Here is a 20,199-nt window from a genome sequence, read left to right as displayed (position 1 = left end):
AGGATCCATTGGTGAGCAAGTGATGTAATGCTAAATTTCTCCAAATCTCATCTTGGATTGTCTGATGGTGAGTAAAATTTCAGCATATTTTCAATTTTGGGTGTGATTTTCCTTCAAACAAATCACCAAAAAATACAAACTTACTACCAAATACAGACTTACTTAGTTAAATTAGTGATTCAAATGCAAATAATGTGAACAACTTCCTGTTTGCCATTATATCTGTTAGATATTACCTGAAATTAGTTCTTAAGCAGTACAAATTTCCAAGTAGCATGTCACAAGCAGCACACCAGTTGGGAGGCCCCCTACCTAGACATTTGTTTAAAAATTAGTTTTAATATAGCCGTTTATAAACATTCAAACTGAAATATCAGAATTTTTAAAATAATATGTGTAATAGTCATGTGCAATACATTAATATGCCCTGTAGATCTAATACCATGTGCTGCACTGACCATGTGAGGGACAAATGAAATGTGAGTTGGACTTATTAGTGTGTGCTTGTGTGTTTCTTCACATCAGCCAATCAACAGTATTGAGAAAGGTACACTCCTCATCTGAGCTGGTAAACAAGTGGAGAATGAATGAATCAATAGAGCGCCTCACAAGAATGTAAACAAAAACTCACTTTTTGTCTGATTATTTATTTGTTGTTGTTGTTGTTGTTGTTGTTGTTGTTGTTTCAGATGCAGTCCTTATGTGATTCTAGATTTTTCTTCTTACCTGATTAGGGCCAGATATTAGGGGGTTTCAGCTAACTTAAACAGTATCAAACTCATTTACATTATCTCCCAATCTAAAAATATGGATACATATGGATATTAATATTAATACTGGATTTAAATCCCTTGACTAATCGACTGCAACATATTGTATTCTCTCAGCACAAGGCAGTTCAACTCTGTGAAAAAGTTCAGATAAACACGTGTGTTCTGTGTATTTTTGTGAGGGGTCAGGAAACTTAAGGGTTAAAATATTGATTTAAAGACGAAAGGACGAAAAAACAAAAACATACAGCCTTAGATAACAGCAGCAGAATCTCCAAATAGCTTTTAAAAAATTTTTTCAAAGTTTTGAATAACTAATTAATAGATCTGGGCCAAAAGGCATCATATATTGATGGCATGATTTTAGTATCAGAGCTGCCTTTGGAAACTTGGATGTTTGGAGGATTCTAACAGTCCCTGCACATATTTTGTCATAGATTATGAATGATATCAAGAAGGGAATTCAGTACGCTTTTCAGACCAGTAACAATATGACACTGGCCATGAGTGGCTCTGGGCACACAGCCATGGAGTGTGCAGTCTTTAACATTGTGGAGCCTGGAGAAAGTGTTCTGGTTGCCATCAATGGAATCTGGGGAGAACGAGTCGCAGAAATTGCTGAGCGGATGGGTATGAAACTAATAATAAAAATAATGCCAGCCCACTGTTTTCTAGAAATTCATCCTTACTTGTTGAGAGTATGAAAGCATGCTTATTCTTTAACATCTTTTTTTTTTTCCCAGGTGCAAAGGTTCACACCTTGTTTAAAACACCTGGAGGACATTTTACAAATGCAGAAATTGAACAGGTGATACTGTCCTTCATTTATTAGTTCTGTGTATACAAATTGCAATTTCAAATGCCACTGTATGTTATATGACTAGTAAAGCAATTTACTCATCAAAAAAAGCAAATTATTTGTCATTCTACAGGCTCTGGCTAAACATAAGCCAGTTCTTTTCTTTCTCACACATGGAGAGTCATCAGCTGGTCTGGTGCACCCAATGGACGGCGTTGGTGATATTTGTCACAAGTAAGAATATTCTACAATCATTTAGCTTACTGTGGGACTTCTATTGTACTTTTATGTAAAATTTTTTACATGCTTCCTTTTTATTTTTTTTTAAGCATGCAAGATTCTCTGATTGGTGTACACACTGTAGAGATACACTTCTGACAGTCGATTATTTGTAAAAAATAAATGTAAAAAAATAAATAAAATGAAATATCCAAGAAAAACGTTAAATAATGTAAAGGCAAAATAAAAGTTTAATTTCAATATTGCTAGCACACAATATTGAAAATAACTAATATTGGAAAAAAATAATTTGAAAGTTAAATGTCTATATTGTCTACTGTTCTCCCACATTCGCTTTTAAAGTTAACCTTAACTTCATATACCTCTCTTGCATGCACTGTAAAAAAAATTCAGTAAAATTTAAGGTAAAAAAACAGCAGCTATGGTTGCCGGAATTTTACCGTAATTTACCGTAATCTAAAAATACGGTAGCAACGTTTTAGGTTTTACGGTTTTAACTTAAATTTACAGTTAAATACCGTATTTTCATTAACTGATATAATGTTAATATACCAACCTATTGAAGTACTGAAATCTGTTTTGCACCTTTGTAATACACTGATAACCACCAAAAGCAGGTGGTGATGAGAAAGTCACATGATGATTCAAAGCCCATCACAAGCAGCTTTTAAATAATAACATATATAGAAGGTGCACAGTGTCATTCACACAAACACCAAACACCATCATGGTAACACACATGAAACTGAAATAATGCAATAAACATTCATTTAACAACATTAGGTGTAACACACAACCCTGATATGCAAAACTGATACGAAAAAACTAAGAAGAAACATAGTTATTTCAACAAAAAAACATCAAATTTGAAATGTAAAATGTCACTGTAAATTATAAGGTCTTTTTCACTTCCAAAAACGGTATACTACTGTAAAATTAATGTCCAATACAGTTTTTCACCGTATATAGTAGGGGAATTTACCGTTAACCATTTAACAGGTTTTTACTGTAGCATTTTTACAGTCTTTTACCGTTAAATTCACTGTCATTTTTTACAGTGTGGTTTTGTCTATACAGATACAACTGTTTGCTTTTAGTGGATTCAGTGGCGTCATTGGGAGCTGCACCTATTTTAATGGACCAACAAAGTGAGTGGATCAAAATACGAAGTTATTTAAATATTTAATTATATGAATATGAAGTTAGATGAACATTTAAAGATGATGTTATTTACCAAGTGCATATTCTAAATCTCTGTGTAAAAGCATGAGGATTGAATTCAACTGTTCAAACCTTCCTTTGTAGATATTGATATTCTGTATACTGGTTCCCAAAAAGCCTTGAATGCTCCACCCGGCACAGCACCAGTTTCATTCAGTGAAAGAGCATGGTGAGGAGAAATATTTGTAAATGAATATGAGTATGTGCTTGGACACATTGAATCATTCAAACAATTAATGGGATCTACTAACATTATCCATTTTTCTCAAATGTGACATAGCCACAAGATGTTTAACAGGAAAACAAAGCCAGTGTCCTACCTCCTTGATATGACCCACTTATCCAATTACTGGGGCAATGACGGCAAGCCTGAAAGAATGTACGTATTGTAAATGCAAACTGTTGCCCTTGCAAGACCTAGTAGAGCATGGTTGCAAAACTTAATTCCTGGAGGGCCACAGCCCTGCAGAATTTAGTTCCAACCGTGCTCCAACACACATACCATGTACTGTATTTTCCAAATAAACCTGAAGGACTTGATTACCTGGATCAGGTGCATTTAAATAGAAGCTAAACTCTGCAGGGCTGTGGCCCTCAAGGAACTGAGTTTTGCACCCCTGTAGTAGAAGACTGAGCTGTCTGAAGTTAACTAAATTGTGTTTCAGATACCATCACACAGGACCTGTGTCTGGGTTCTTTGCCCTGAGGGAAAGTCTAGCCATCATTGCTGAAATGGTAAGGGCTTTTTATTTTTAGTAAACATTTAACACCTTGCTTGTCATAATAATTCACTCTTCAATAGTTAACCTTTTGGTCCCAAAGTCTAGAACTATAGGACATACTGCTTGTTTTCTCAACTATGTATTTTTGTTTGAACTATAACAGGCCGGGTGCTTATATTTACAAATCTGTGATGTTACATACACTCCCATTCACGTTTTGGGTCGGTAGGATTTTCTTACCCTTTTCTTCTTATGCTCACCAAGGCTACATTTATTTGATTAAAAATACAGTAAAACAGTGATATTGTGAAAAATTATTACAATTAAAAATAACTGTTTTCTTTTAAACCATTTAAAAATGTAATTTATTCCTGTGATGGCAAAGCTGAATTTTCAGCAGCTATTACTTCAGTCTTCAGGGTCACATGATCCTTTTAGGAAATATTCTAATATGCTGATCAGCCGAAACCTTTCTTTTGTAAGATTTGAAATCAAAATCAGTTGTAATTTTATAACTGTCTTTACTGTCACTCTTGATCAAGTTAAAGCATCGTTGCTGAATAAAGTATTAGTTTCTAATATATATATATATATATATATATATATATATATATATATAATCTGACTGACCACAAACCTTTGAATGGTAGTGTATTTACAAATGTAAACACAGTATGTCTGCTATTAAGCACTTACTATATTTGAATATATATACAGTATATATTAATGACTGATAATGACTAATAATGTCTGCTCAAGGGTCTTGAGAACTCATGGAGTCATCATACAGAAATTGCAGAGTATCTCTGGAAGGGCTTGGAAGACCTGGGCTTGAAGCTGTTTATCAAGGACAAGGTAACTGTTGTTGACTTCACTTTATTAATTCTGAGAACAATAACATAACCTAAAAGAGAAAGCAGTTAAAATATATATCCATTCCTAAAGGATCTGAGATTACCCTCCGTCACCACCATTGCCATCCCTGAAGGGTACGACTGGAAGGAATTGCTGGCTTACATCATGAAGCATCACCGAATCGAGTTTACAGGAGGTCTAGGGCCCTCTGTTGGCATGGTGAGTAAAAGCTTGTCAACAAAACATGACAATGCAGCATTCAACTACATGGCTGAATAATTATCCACTCAACTGATTTCTAGGTATTGCGGATCGGGCTCATGGGATACAACTGCAACAAGGCCAATGCTGCGATGGTTCTTGCAGCTCTGGAAGACGCTTTAAAGCAGTGTCGAAAGTCCAAAGCCTAAAGACTACCAGCTGACCTGAATATTTTTGCAGTTTCATATGGTGATGCTTGTAGTGCGAAAATTACACACTAATGTAAAGAGTTATTATATATGTTTCATAACGGTTGGTATAATGAAGAAGAATTTTAGCTGATTAGAAATTGTACATTCTGCATCCCATTGAACAAAACCAGCTGTTTTCAACGTGTTTCTCAATGTCCTTTAAAGTTTCGACAAGCATCACTCCAGCACTTGAATGACCTTTATAAAAACATTACAGAGAAATAAATAATTAATATAATTTCATCATTTGGGTTTACGATGTGAGTTCAGTTACACAGTACACAGGATGTTCAAACCATTGTTATTTATTCTCCTTTTGAAAATTATTTGACTATGAGAAACATGAAGCCAAAACAAAGTTTAACAACATTTACCAAATTTCAATTGGTACTAAAATATAAATAGTGCTTTAGCATTTCCAAACAAACAAAACATAAAAGCAAAACTCAAAGCATCTGAAACTCGACAAAACTTTTCAGACATTCACATCAACAAACTGCCAAAAAACATTTTTTTCATGAACAATAAACAAATGAAATAAGCTTGGAAAATGAAACATATTCCAAAATCATCTTTGAATATTTACAACTCAAAGCACTGCCGGAATCATTTCAACTTTTCTAAACATAAACCAGCTAGGTATTGCAACGGTTTCATTATTCTCCCCCAAAGTGCTTTTTCACTTTGGCTGCTGGGAATATAGTGACTAATTGCACCAAAAAGTAGTGCTGAAACTCCTTCATCCACACGAAGGTCATTTTGACCTTCCCCTCCGCATCCTCATAAAGGACGATGAACTGCTCACCTTCATACTCCAAGTCCAGCACTCTTTATCTACTGTACATTTTTACAGTAGAACTCACACACCAGAAGGGACGCTGAGCCTCATCCAACACCGTCAGAGTCATCATGCAGCAGCCCTGGAGATGTGGAGCATGTAAACATTGTTGTTTTTATCATTCCTTGATAAAGGAAGCAAGTTTAGGAAATGCATACAGTTGTGGACAAAATTTTACATACACTTTGCAGTATCTGCCAAATGTTCATTATTTTACCAAAATAAAAGGGATCATACAAAATGCATGTTATTTTTTTAGTACTGACCTGAATAAGATACTTCACATAAAAGACGTTCACATATAGTCCACAAGTGAAATTAATCGTTGAAACTGTATGTAAAATTTTGAACAACTGTATCTAACTAAAACACACAATAAACAGTGCACAGTTGTCTAATACAATACATATAGCAAGTCTTGCTAGTCTGCTTCATCGGCAGCATATTTTCTGCCATTGCTACATTCTCATGTTGTAAATCCAGCCGTCAACTCTAAACTGCACTCAAAGTGCATTTAACTTCAGACTTCTAGTATTTGGTCTTGTTTATGTTCCCCATTCACACAGCGTGATACTTACCAATCTATTTATAGACAGTATCCTAAGAATAGCATGCCAAATCTGACTAACCAGTCAGTTCCAGGGAGAAATTAAGTCTAAATAAAGTGGCCAATGAGCGTAAGAATCATATTAGGTACCTCAACATCTCCCTGCAATCCCTCTGCTTCCCATGGAAGACTGATCTTTGCCACAGGCATGTGCTCGGATACATTTGAGGAACCAATGGCGATTAACTGCACAAATTCCCCTTGCGACATCACTGTGAATCCCAAGAACAATGTGCGAACATTCATATTATTCACATTATATATCAACAGTTTGATATATCATGCTCATAATTTGTTGAAAATCAGACTGCGGAGGGGAAAAAAGTAAAAATGGGTTTACAAAAATATTATATATTTACCTCTCCTTGTGTACAGTGGGGAAAAACGCTGACACATGATTCGCTGAACTGGATTGTGAAGCACAATGTGCAGAGTGTATCCATGGCGACTACAGTCAGGGTCCACAGCATTGTCCTCTGCAGGTATGTAGAGACTATTGATGTGAACAAACATACTTTATGTGTTAAGGGACTGTGTGAGATGTTATCAACTTTTAACCATTAACCATTAAGAGTTTTGTTCCAAAATCTTGACCCAAGGAGACTTCTTTCCATCAGTTTGTGGAAGTGCAGGTTGATCATGATGAAGGCAATTTTCCAATTGCCCTACAAGCACCACAAATGAACAAAAACAACATAGATAAAATAAATATAGACAGGATGTAAATAATGTTTTCAATAATATAAAGTTTGTATTTTAAAAATCTGAATGTTTTATATTAAGGATACACCAATATACATTTAATACATATATGTATGTACAGTATCTATGTATGCATAACATTAAGTGATATTAGTCATAATATAAATGAAAGAAGGGGAAATAAGCTACATAATTAAATATTCAATATCAACCCATACAGAAAAACAACTCTAATATTGCCCGATAACCAACAGAGTACCAAAATACTGTATTTGTGCATCCCTAAAATACTGAAATTATTTAAACTAAATACATCAACATACCCGCCAGAGTCCGATGATGATCCATTTATCAAACTGCAGCAACTTCACAAGCCTGTCAGCACCAAAGAACGACCAATGTCCAGTTCTTTGCAAACCTGTCTTGTGAATCAGAGAGCGCCACCTTGGCCTACACATTAGAGGCATAAGTCAGATGAGTGTATGTATTATGCTTCAGATTATTCAGATGTGTTTCTTACTTGTCTCCTGGAGCTGGTGAAGCTGGACACATTATTCCATGAAGCTGAAGGCTATTAAGATTGTACATGAACGGCCAGACGCCATGGCTCCAGCATACTGTAACCGATGAATCTTCGAAGAACGTGTGCGTCTGCTTATAGACACTTTCCTGTCCATTCTTATTTGTGAGTGTGATCTCCCACTGAATGTGTAACCTCCTGTAAAACACAGCAACCACAGGTGTATTTCCTCACTTTCACTATGGACATGTTCCACTTATATTTGACAGCTAGAAAATATCCAGATGCTTTAAAGGAATAGTTCACCCAAAAAGGAACATTTTCTGAAAATGTACCCACCCTCAGGAGAGAAATGTGCACAGATTAAGCAACGTTTACAAGTAAACACAGTCCACAACAGTTCTAAACAAATATGTTGGTGGATTTTGATGTGAGAGGACAACAGGGGATGGATTTTTTCACTCAATGAAGTGTTATTATGGATCTCTCACTGATGTATTTATTACAAACACGCAGCTCTTCTTCACAAGTTGTTAATTGACGGACTGGAGCTGTGTGTTTTTAGCAGCTGTTAGGACTCTCATTCTGACGGCACCCATTCACTGCAGAGGATCCATTTGTGAGCAAGTGATGTAGTGCTAAAGTTCTCCAAATGTGCTCTGATAAAAAACAAACTTATCTTAGATGGCCTTACATTTTGGATTAACTATTCCTTTCATTTTTATAGACTCATACTTGGTTTGACTAATGTAATTTTTTACTTTACCCTGCCTAATTGCTTATCACAAAACCAGGTCTATCTATAAGTGTTGCTATTTAAGTTTAAAATATATTTACTTTCTAATGTCTCACATATCATAGCAAGAGTAATATAGCATAGCAAGACATATTCTAAAACAATGTTTTGCTTTGCTATATAATACATTTCAAAACAAAGGAAAGAAATAAAAGAAAATTAATGTCTGACCATTTGGATCATAAAACCACTCTGCAGAAATAAAATGGCATGTATATACCTGTATATACATAAAAATGTGTTTTTAATATAATATTTAAAATATCTCAAGGTATGTTTTTATGTTTCAGGGATAACAATAATGATTTTATTTATTATTGTAATAAAAATATTGAAATAAAACAATCACAAATCTTCTACAAATTAGTTCTTTAGATTTGTTATCAGACAAACACAAAAATCAATAGTATCAGTCAGAATTTTTTTTTATATTAATCTCTACTAAATTTTTGACAACAAATTATTGTTTCATAAATGCTTTGCTTGAAATGTGTTATTTTTCTTTTTAAAGGGGTCATATGATGTTGCTAAAAAAGAACATTATTTTGTGTATTTGGTGTAGTGAAATGTGTTTATGCGGTTTAAGGTTAAAAAAACACATTATTTTCCACATACTGTACATTATAGTTTCTCCTCTATGCCCCGCTTTTCTGAAACGCGTTGATTTTTACAAAGCTCATCGTTCTGAAAAGCGAGGTGTGCTCTGATTGGCCAGCGATCCAGGGCATTGTGATTGGCCCGAATACCTCAAGCATGTGACGGAAATGTTACGCCCCTTACCATACTGTGATGCCCTGTCCGGCCGGAGCGACGAGACAAAAACATTAAAAAACCCATTATAAACGAGGCGTTTGTTACATCCAGTGGGGACATAATTACGGATTACGCGCCGCTCTAGTTGTGTCCTCTTTTGGAAGGCCAAACAAAGTAGTTTTGGTGGCGGCAGCAACAACAATACTACAGTGAGAATAAAGTTACGCCTTCTTTCTTTGCGTGAACATTTGGGCGGTGTTATGCAAATCTTCCCACACAGTGACATAGACATGTGGGGGCGTGTTTAAATGAGGCGTTTTAGGAGGGCGTGGATGAGTCTTAACTTTTATAAAGAATATTTCAACGGTTTTGAGACTTTAGTCTTTGCAACTTTAGGGATCTTATCTATTCACGAACAGCTTGTAACACTCCAAAGAGAAAGGCAAACTTGAAATCGCATCATGTGACCCCTGGTAATAAATTGGTAATAAATGTCACTTTAGTTCATATTTTGAGGAATTCGTTCATTTTAGGTGTTGCTAAATTACTTTTGAATTATACTGCAGTTCTGGGTGATTTAAAATACAGTAATGAGAAATGCTTTTGAGTAGAACTAATAAGCATGACTGGACCCAAAAGATTTCTTTCTGCCCTGTTGAAAAGCAGCGAGCACTCATGTTTTACCTGAGAGCATGCTCTGTCAGAGCTGGCATGCCCGTGTGCGGGTTCATGTGTTTTAGTTCAGTTTTCCACATGGGGTTCTTGTAGCCGGCCATCTCTTTGAGTAGCAGCTTCTTCCAGTATCCACAATTGTGCTGCTCACGGCTTCTGTCATAATGCTCACTCTGGGTCTCCACTTTTTCTTTTCAATCTCAGAAGCATACAACACAGACCACAAAGCACTGGACATTCATGTTAATATATAATATTCCTTATTCAAATTATTTATATCATGAACTCACTTGTTGTTAGCCAGATCATGAAACTGCTTGTTGACAAAGCTGATTTTGAACAGAGAGGAGGCATCCAGAAAGGAAAGAATCTTCAGGATGATCTCAGAAGGCAATCTAAGATGGACAGATAACATATTTTACAGCTTTGCTGTATATGCAATAATATACATCTTATACAAAACTTAAATATTTAAATGTGGAATAACTTGCCTCGCCAAATAATTTCCATGGCTGCCCTTAGCGCAATGTTCAGACACAGACCGAGTTTTACACGGTTCACGCTGCATAGGCGTCGATATGGAGGTGTCATGACCTCTCCGCCTATGACAAACAAAAAAAAAAAAACATTATATCTGCGTATAGAAAGTGTGTCATTAGCGAATGGGTCTCCCAAAGCATTGTTTAAACCTCCAACGCGACTCCACTGCTTACCTGGTCGTACGAGCAAATTCCCCAACCTGAGCATCTCCACGCGCAGGTGTATTTTGTTCTCCTTTCATAAGGCCTTGTTTTAAACTACGGAGAAACTCGCCATGATGAGCTCAAGGCGTTTGAACCCACTCTTATTACCGATGATAACCCGTCTGGCCTATGACCTCACAAGATAGCTTCTCTAGAGGGAAGAAACACCACCGACTATTTAGATTAAGGTTTGATTTTTAGTTAGAAGGTAACAGATGATTCTAGAGTTAAGTTCAAATTAAGGTATCAAATTAAAATGTAAATATAACATATAAAATCGAATTGAAATCTAGTTAATGTTTTAAATCGTGCCTGATATTGTATCTGATATTGTATGTATCTGGATTCTCACAGTTTGACAATAAAAACAATTGCCATGAATAGCTGAAGTGTTGCCATGTGTTGTGTTGTAGATATTTTTCTATTATAAACACTTCAACAGCTTTATTTTCTTTTTGTTTTGCTTACATTTTTATGAGTGTCACCACTTCTATGTTTAAAAAGAAAAAAGAAATAAAAGTAAAAGTAAAAGTGTACTTACTACTAAAATGAAAAGTAAATTCACGGAAAATAAACTGTAGCATTTTGATTTTATTTTTGATTTTATATATATATATTAGTCGACATAATGACGCAATATAGCCTGTAGTGGAAGTAAAGTCTTCGTTCTTCAGCTTGATCCGCGTCAAGTGTACAGTTAGAGCGCCTAATAACTACATCTCCCAGAGTTCCTAGTGTCTAATCAGGAAGTAGATACGCACTGTGATGGCAAAGAGTACAATCGCAGCGCGAAATAAATTTAGTGTCATTTATATTGGTAAAATTCGTGGTTATTTCAAAATATTCAAGCGGAATGTCATGCCCATTCAATCACTCTGGTAGGACAACATGATGATTCCATTTAAATTCATAGACACTTAACGTTCATTTGTCTTATTTCTAGTGGTTTCTTATTTCCGAGCTGTCGTCTGTAGGTCAAACGTTAAATGCATTACCATAAAAATAAAAAAACAAGCATTAAATAAAAAACAGGTGCATCATCAGAATGTGATCGTGAACATATTTCATATCACGGACAAGCGCGCTTCGACCTCATTTAAACCACCGTCCGTGTTTCCGCAGCGGAGCTGAACCCCGCAGTGCTGCCGCTGGACTGGCTCCTGGGAACCTGGCATTCCGATGAGCCAGGAGAGGGATCCTTCCCCTCCATCACACCTTTTCGTTACACAGAGACTCTTCATTTCTCACATGTAGGACAGCCCGTGATCAATTTTATGTAAGTAACCAAACAACCCAGAGGCATTTTTTTATAACTTTGTACAGTGTTCTGAGTCTGACCCACACGCAGACAGTCAGAAATGATTTATTTACTTATTTCAGGTTTAATGCTTTCCATGCTGAGAGCAGAAAGCCACTTCACAGGGAGTGTGGATTCATCAGGCTTCAGCCAGGTACCAACAGGGTGGCCTTCATCATTGCACAGAACTCAGGTGTTTGATTTATTTTTTTAAAATCTGTCATCTATATTCAGCAGTGGGTAGTAATCTGGATTATGTAATCAGATTCCAAAAATGAAGTACTTGTAATTGGATTTACTTTTTAAAATACTCGTAATCAGACTACAGCTACTTTTTATTGATTAAATGATTATGTATTTACACAATGCCACTATTCATAATTCATTTTTATTTATTTAGTCATTTATCAGATGCTTTTATCCAAAGCGACTTACAAATGAGGACAACAGAAGCAATCAATTGTAGTATTAAGACAACTAAAAACAGATCCAAAACTAAAAGCTACAACTTTATAAATACTACCTATACACATTTTAAAAATAAAGTGATTAAATAAAAATGACAAATGCATACAACAAAATTTCAAAACTTAACATTTAAATTAAAAACAAAAAAATAAAGCTAAAAACAATTCAAAATATTAAAGAACAAAAGGTATAAGAGTATAATAATGATTCTAACATAACACATACCCAAACACCAAAAAACCACAAATAATACAAATCAAATGACAGTAGTTTATCAGTAATCCTAAAAAACAACACTGCCAAACACACATGCTAAAAAACAACAACTTACTTACACATAGTAAGAAATGGTTATAAAAACTGAAACAGAAGCAAAACAAGTAATAGGAAAAAGGAGAAATAAAAAGCGATACTTATCTTTTGCCGGTGTCCTGCCCGGTGGAGTCGCACGGTAGAGTCGATGGTCTTTACATTAATTCTCTTTTAATGGGTGGGAGAACTTGCACAATTGGTGGCTGACTAAATACTTTTTTGCCCCACTGTATATATTACTTTTTTATAATTCTATTCAAAAGTATTCTAAAAATAATCAAAATGTGTAATCTAATAGATTATATTACTAACTACAAATATTGTAATGCCATTTGTAATCATCAACAAACTACAACTTTGAAATGAATCTACCCAGCACTGTCTATAGTACCATGTATCTTTTTTTAATCATCTGTTTCTACCTCTTCCAGGTCTTGTGGAGATTGAGGAGGGGGAACTCACTGGACAGCAGCTGACTCTGCACAGTACTGCCCTGGCTAGAACATCTTTTGCCAAGCAGCCTTATGTTCAACAGGTCTCATAACACAAACTGTTGGCTTGCGCCTTGTCAGATTAATGAAACAATAAGCTCATATGTAGCAATATTTTCATAAAGAAAATATATTCAGCGAAAATTATGAAAATATGGCTTAAATTGTGCTGAATTGGCATAATTGTTAGAATACATGTTCCACTAATAATTTAGATTTTTGATCAGATCTCCAGGCACATCCAGCTGAAGCCGGGTGGAAGGCTGGAACAGACGATCTCTATGGCACTGGAAGGACAGCCTCTGACGCAGCATTTGCACATCACTTACCGCAGGACTGATTAACTAGCTGTCATGTGGGAGGAAGATGTGTTTGTGAAAAGCACTTGTACTGATGTACTCATCTGACACAAAATATTGATGGTTTATATATAGCAACCTGCAGGTGATGGTAATATATCTGTGAGTAAGAATGTTATCTAAAGTAATAGACGTGTTCTGACCCGTCTTCGCAACAAAACAAGCTCTGCAAATATTGTTACAATATATAAAGGGGTCCTTTTGTATTATGTATAGCAACTACAATAAAAGTATGAAAATCTATTTTCCGATTTAAATTGTTTAAAGTTTGTTCATGGCAAACTCTGTATACATTTTCTCTCCAGTTATAATTTAAGAAACTTTTAGTATTTATATGTTTAATGGTATTTCATTGGGGATATATTAATTCAGTAATAGAAACAAGGTTCTCTACTTTTTGATACATTAACTGTCATGGCTTTTCCAGTAATCAAGGACAACCCGGCAAGATTTTTTTTAACAAAAACATTCTTAAACTAAAAACTGTTTAATAGAGATTGCACATAATGGAGATCAACTTTTGTTTTTTGAAACTTTATTTTCCATCAAAGAGGCCTGAAAAAAATGTATTATTGTTTCCCAAAAGATATGCAGCTAGTTTCAACATTGAGAATTATATCAATGTCTCTTCAGCACCAAATCAGCATATTAGATTTCTGAAGGATCATGTGACACTGAAGACTGAAGTAATGATGCTGAAAATTCAGCTTTACCATCACAAGAATAAGTTACATTAAAATATAAATTAAAATACAAACCAGTTATTTGAAATTGTACAAATATTTCAACATTGCCATTTTCTTACGGTATTTTTTGATCAAATAAATGCCTTTTCTGGTTGGCATAAGCGAAACAGCAAAAAAAATCTTGCCGACCCAAATTTTTTGAACGGTAGTGTATATTCACTACAGAAATTTATACTATTTTTCATGATTTTTTTTCCATAATATTTCCAGGTTTTCCTTGACCACTGGAACCCTTTCTTTTTAAAAATGTTCAACTTCTCTCTCAGTTCACACATTAAAAATATTTATTTCAAGATGTATACAGCTGGTGACAACGGTGTTGCACACACACCACAAAAACTGTATGAACTCAAAGTGCAAAGTGACACTCCAATTTGAGCAATTTTGTATAAATAAATATCGGAAGATAGACAAACATTAAAATGTTTCTCTCATCACCACAGACATTCAGTATAAAATCTCAGTGTAATGAATCCACACAATGTGTCAGCACAAATATGACTCCAATGCCTGCATATCAAATTTCGGAGTAATTTTATACTAAGACAGACAGATATTATGTAGCTCCAGCAACGAATATAGCACATATTCCCTCCCCTCCTGTCAGGTCATAGTATTTGTTTCAGCCTATACATAGTATATTTTAAAGAAATCATAACAGGTAAAAGAAGATTAAGGCAGTTGAACCTGGGTAAAGTGCTATGACCTTTTTGAGGGGCCGTTTGCTCCACAAACGGTACAATGGACCATTCAAACAGTTCTGGGAGGGAATGATTCAGTTCTCAGTCAACAGGATGATTTCCTGCACAAGGCTACTTTGTCAGGTAGATGTATATGGTCTTTAAGAATTGCCTCCATGTAAACACAGCTCTTGATAACCAGTGGGCACGAGCTCTAGAGTCCATGTTCACCACACATTTTAAAATGTCCCCCTTGAAAGACGGATGAAAATAAAGCATTTGACATGCTATCACATGCTCTACAGTTCAAAAGTATGGGCTCGATAATATTTTTTAAAAGAAGTCTCTCCTGCTCACCAGGGCAGCATATATTTGATCAGAAAATACGGTAAAAACTAAAAAATTGTGAAATACAATTACAGTTTAAAATAGCTGTTTTGTAATTTAATGTATTTTAAAATGCAATTTATTCCTGTGATGCAAAGCTGAATTTTCAGCAGTCATTACTCCAGTCTTCAGTGTCACATGGTCCTTCAGAAATCATTCTAATTTGCTGCTCAAGAAACATTTCTTATTATTATCAATGTTGAAAACAGTTCTGCTGCTTAATATTTTTGTGGAAACCATGATACAAACCAAGAACTGCATTTATTTGAAACAGAAATTTAAAAGAAAATCTACTTGACCCCAAACTTTTAAACAGTAGTGTGTGTGGAATAAGCTCTTAAATGTATAGTATGAAATTATAGTAGCACAAAGAAAATAATTAAATCACTAACACAGCATGGCTACAGGCAAGTAGTGATCACTGCAGGCTGGAGCAATGGGCGTGGCAAAATATAGGGGACGTGGAGAAAGGGCTTCATGATTGGTTGACAAAGCTGTCTGTCAGGGTGTGGGGGTAGGGTTAAGGCTTTGTTAGGGGTAGTTTCTGTTGTACTGATTCACCTTTCGGAACGCCTCCTTGCGGCACACCCATTGCTCCAGGCTGCAGCTAGCCCAGTCTCTCTTCATATTTCCTCATATAGCCTCTAGAGATCAGGACCAGTCTTGATTCATGAAGGCAGTACAGAGAATGAACACTTACCCATCCTCCTCTCTTTTTGAGCCATGGGACCAAGTTCCTTCGCACAAACTCTCCCAGACTGTCCACTATGGTGTGCACCATGACTGGATGGCCCTGATGCACACAGTCCACTGCCAGCCCAGCTGCTATAGTGTAGATGGCCACCACCTTGCCCCATGTGATCCCTTGAAAGTAAAAGCAATTCCATGAGCAGAACTTGAAAGCTATTGAGCTGTCCATTTTACACCTCAAACACTTTCGCTGTAACCATACAAGCGTTTTAGATATGAAACTAACAAAAATCAAATTAAAAACAGGTTCTAATGCAAATTCTGTGAGGTTGCAAGTCCTAGAGTTCCCCTAGTTCCCCACAAAACATTCATATTTCTTTATGCTCTTTCAATCAATAGTGTCTTGAAAGGTCATTTAAATTTCTTAACTGCAATAGTTAAACTACAACATACTGTAGTTATTTTAAATAAATTAGGGCTGTCAAATCGATTAATCTTGATTGACTTCACATCCAAATTAAGTTTGTGATGTGTGTATACTGTGTACATATGTATATGATCTAGATTATAAATAGATATAAAAATATATTTACATATATTTCTTAAATATATATATATAGGAAGCCTAACATCTTTATAACACACTAACCATAACACTAGCCATAACACACTGCCATGCTTCAAGAGTCAGGTACTATGCCAACTGTTTATGTTCCATCGATCTTCAGTATTCATTTGAGATAATTCCTCACAGATCTGTACCTTATTACAGAAAATAGATTGTTGTGAGAAGATCATCAGGCCATTGTTTATGGCTCCATTACAACCACCATGTACATCAATAGAAGCAGAACCTAGATAAAAAATATGTGACCAAATATGTACAAAGGAAAGAATGTGTGTATGTCCTTTTTAGGGTTTTTTCCATGTTCCGAAAAAAAGACCACTGAAGAACTTGTCATTAAACTGATGATCAGTGCCCCTCTCAAACACACCACTGAAATCCAATAATAGGTTAAAGTCAATAGCTCTTCCAGTTTTAGATGACAATTTTAATATAATTGAATAATAACATAAAAATAATGTTCTGAAACGTTTTTTTTTTTGTTGTAAACCTCAAACCCTGCTCAGGCGAACATCGCTTCATTTACATTTAGAACAAATCCCACATCTCCAAATTCACTCCATTTATAGTAGTGATGTCCTCATGTGCAGTGCTTTTTTTGGTCTCAAAATAGCCAAGTAGGTACTGAATTAGCAGTAATAATAATAACAACAACAACAACAACATACATAGAGAAAATAAAAATAATAAAATACTTAAATGTTTATTTATTTTTGTTTGTTAATGTTTTTTTTTTAATACTTCAATGCAGGGACAGAGGTCATGTCCACAAACATTGCCTAAGAAACACCTTTTATATTGTCTTCCAGATCACTTACCCATGACTAGGATCTCTGTTGCTACAGAGAGAAACACATCTGACACCACAGCCTCCACTGCTACACTGATGCAATATTACGATACACATACGGACGCATACATTCCAGTTCATCACCTGCAAAACAGTTTAAATATGCACTCAGTGAGAGAGATGTGTTCCACCAACCTTCCAATATTCAGAATAGTGATCAACCAAAATGGGTTTCAATGGTAGAATCAACATTTGGTCCCCTCAAATACATAACTTGTGGTTACAGTTAATACACACTTGTTATAAATCACAGAATTAAAGACAATTCAAAAGAAAGAAAACTAGTTACAGAAAGAAAGAAAGAACGAAAGATGAACATCTGAATGCTGACTTTTGATTTTGAATTTTGATGTTATGAAATAGTCCTGATTTATCTGGATGATAAACACTGAAATAGCGTTCACACTCACTCCTGGTTTTCTTACCCAGTTTTAGCAGCACCACAGATACATCTACAAGAGCCCCATGTGGATCGGGCAGATCTGACACGACTTTTTACCAACTTAGTCCTTTTCTTAAGATTCTGGAGTGAATGAAGTCTCTACAAAGTTCCTTGGACTGAGAGACGAGCTCTTTTTCTGTGGGAATCCGATCAAACACATCCATCATCCATCCAGCGCTCAAACATGTCAAGTCAAGTCAAGTCAAGTTTATTTGTACAGCACTTTTCACGATACAAATCATTGCAAAGCAACTTTACAGCAAATTAAGTTTCTATATATATATATAATTTCTATATACAGTTGAGTATCATCGGCATAACAGTGGAAACTAATCCCGTATTTTCTAATAATATTACCAAGTGGCAACATGTATATCGAAAATAGCAGATAGCTCGTGTCAAACAAACATGTCCCGCATGTTTGTTTGACACGAGCAAAAAACTCTGCAACTTCACTGGTTGAAGTTGACTGTATATACAGTACACCCCCCACAAACTCCACTAACAATACGAAGCTCATTTCTACGAGGAAAGTCCAGATAAATTAAATCTGAAACAGGTTCCCCGAAACGTAAATAGCCAATCAGGGAAATGGAACAGCCCCACACTAGAATTACGTTGCCCAATTTATAAGATTTGTCGTCTTCAATGTCTCTTCCAGTAGTCTTCTGTTTTTGAATAATGCTGGCGAGAGTTCATGTTATATCCTAATATTTTTTTGCCCTGTAGATTGTATTGGACCTATATGTATAGGAACAAATGAAACAAAGTTTCGGTCAAATCAACGTCAGACAGCCGTTATAAACATGAATTCAAACCAAAAAAGAACAAAGAGAATCTGATGGAGATGTTAACATTTTTCCTGTGAATAACTGAGTATTTGTGGTTTAAAGTATAGTCAAATATAATTATTTGTTTTGCTGAAGTAATTGTATATTATTCTAAACACACTGTATTTGGTTGTTGTAGATGTTCATCTATCTCAGAAAGCGCTTTTAAAGTTTTACCACCACCTTATCAGAGTGCTGAAAAGTGGAAGTCAGAGGAAACATGACCAACTTGCTGCAAACACAAAAGGTACATTTCTTTTTCCCCACAGTACGAACTTTGGGAAACTCATCAATCAGCTAATCTGAAGTTACTGATATATTTTTTTCTTCCATTTTCCACATTTGATCATGCAGGTTCTTATGATTGATTGATAAATAAATAAATATTTTGCACTGTCACTGCAGGTCTGGACTATGGAGTGCAGCATTACTTGTTTGGTCATTTACATTCAGATGAAAACACCACACTCCTCTCTAATTCAAGTAAGTTTTAAGATTTAATTTAATTGTGAGAGATTCCTTTCTTTTTCCTGTTGTACTGTACTCTCCATAGGTCTAATAAATGTTTCTCTGACTTGTATCCCCATCTTAGGATGTCAAGCCTACTCATCGCAAGGAGAGTTAGCATCAAAATGGATGTGTCACTGACCAATAACACCGAGATGCCAGAAGTATCTGTTTGCTGTCTACTTTTTGTTAAGTACTATGGAGCATCCAAAAGCCATCACTCAGTTAATTTCAACCAGCACTATTTAGCTCTTCCCAGTGCTGAAATTGTCAGGGGTCCTTATTTATTTAAGGTAAAGGGTAATGACCTGGTGGTGAGATGCAAAATAAGACTGTCATTAATATACTATTTGATTACTTTTTCACATTCTAATTTTACTTATGCATTTAATTATTTTTAATTCTTTTTGCAAGTTAACGTTCAATTTATTTATTTGTGCAAGTTAACAATCAAATTTTTTTTTTTTTTTGTGGATTCTAGCAATCAACACAGTATATTTGTGACTGACATGTTGGATGGGTGAGTAAGGTGGAGGGGGTTGAAAAAACAATATTTCTAAAATGGAGAGTGCTATTTTAGAGAGGTAAAAATAATAAAAAAGTATGAATAAATAAAGAAAAATTGATTTATGCTAATCTCTGTAACTGTTGCACTATGAATTGCTGTGTTATATATTGCTTGTCATTGTAAACGCTAATAAAAGTGTCTTAAATGATCACACAACACCTTGATGTGTTATGCTTATTTCAGTTTGTCTAGTGATAAAGTCGCTATATGGGCTGGCTATAAGTCTTAAAATGTAATTAAAATAAAACAAAAATGCC

General features: G+C 35.3%; 2 protein-coding genes and 2 pseudogenes across 2 annotated transcripts; 2 read left to right on the top strand and 2 right to left on the bottom strand.

Moving 5' to 3' along the window:
* The first annotated feature begins 1,170 nt into the window (after positions 1-1,170).
* On the top strand, positions 1,171-5,302 carry LOC107589852 (serine--pyruvate aminotransferase, mitochondrial-like). Its single transcript, XM_016278405.1, has 10 exons — positions 1,171-1,400; positions 1,514-1,578; positions 1,703-1,803; positions 2,887-2,957; positions 3,115-3,199; positions 3,311-3,409; positions 3,696-3,765; positions 4,512-4,607; positions 4,698-4,826; positions 4,910-5,302. The coding sequence occupies exons 1-10, from the start codon at positions 1,211-1,213 to the stop codon at positions 5,015-5,017; spliced, it is 1,014 nt and encodes a 337-aa protein (XP_016133891.1). The 5' UTR covers positions 1,171-1,210; the 3' UTR covers positions 5,018-5,302.
* LOC107589890 (F-box only protein 15-like) lies at positions 5,163-10,728 on the bottom strand (annotated as a pseudogene).
* A 697-nt stretch (positions 10,729-11,425) lies between these two features.
* On the top strand, positions 11,426-13,860 carry LOC107589912 (THAP domain-containing protein 4-like). Its single transcript, XM_016278487.1, has 5 exons — positions 11,426-11,568; positions 11,813-11,966; positions 12,071-12,180; positions 13,199-13,302; positions 13,486-13,860. The coding sequence occupies exons 1-5, from the start codon at positions 11,544-11,546 to the stop codon at positions 13,600-13,602; spliced, it is 510 nt and encodes a 169-aa protein (XP_016133973.1). The 5' UTR covers positions 11,426-11,543; the 3' UTR covers positions 13,603-13,860.
* A 780-nt stretch (positions 13,861-14,640) lies between these two features.
* Positions 14,641-18,204, bottom strand: LOC107589849 (bcl-2-related ovarian killer protein homolog B-like; annotated as a pseudogene).
* Positions 18,205-20,199: the final 1,995 nt, after the last annotated feature.

Source organism: Sinocyclocheilus grahami, unplaced genomic scaffold (assembly GCF_001515645.1).
Source record: "Sinocyclocheilus grahami isolate Dianchi unplaced genomic scaffold, SAMN03320097.WGS_v1.1 scaffold121.1, whole genome shotgun sequence".
NCBI classification, from domain to species: Eukaryota; Metazoa; Chordata; class Actinopteri; order Cypriniformes; family Cyprinidae; genus Sinocyclocheilus; species Sinocyclocheilus grahami.
Note: the sequence above shows the minus strand (reverse complement) of the source record. Positions and strands in the feature narration are given on the sequence as shown.

Excerpts from the sequence above, each read along its gene's own strand:
- LOC107589912 (XM_016278487.1), top strand. The coding sequence starts at position 11,544 with ATGTCATGCCCATTCAATCACTCTG. Across the intron at positions 11,569-11,812 it reads ATGCCCATTCAATCACTCTG|CGGAGCTGAACCCCGCAGTG; the intron begins GTAGGACAACAT and ends GTGTTTCCGCAG. Across the intron at positions 11,967-12,070 it reads CAGCCCGTGATCAATTTTAT|GTTTAATGCTTTCCATGCTG; the intron begins GTAAGTAACCAA and ends TACTTATTTCAG.
- LOC107589852 (XM_016278405.1), top strand. The coding sequence starts at position 1,211 with ATGAATGATATCAAGAAGGGAATTCAGTACGCTTTTCAGACCAGTAAC. Across the intron at positions 3,200-3,310 it reads TCATTCAGTGAAAGAGCATG|CCACAAGATGTTTAACAGGA; the intron begins GTGAGGAGAAAT and ends AATGTGACATAG. Across the intron at positions 4,827-4,909 it reads TAGGGCCCTCTGTTGGCATG|GTATTGCGGATCGGGCTCAT; the intron begins GTGAGTAAAAGC and ends ACTGATTTCTAG.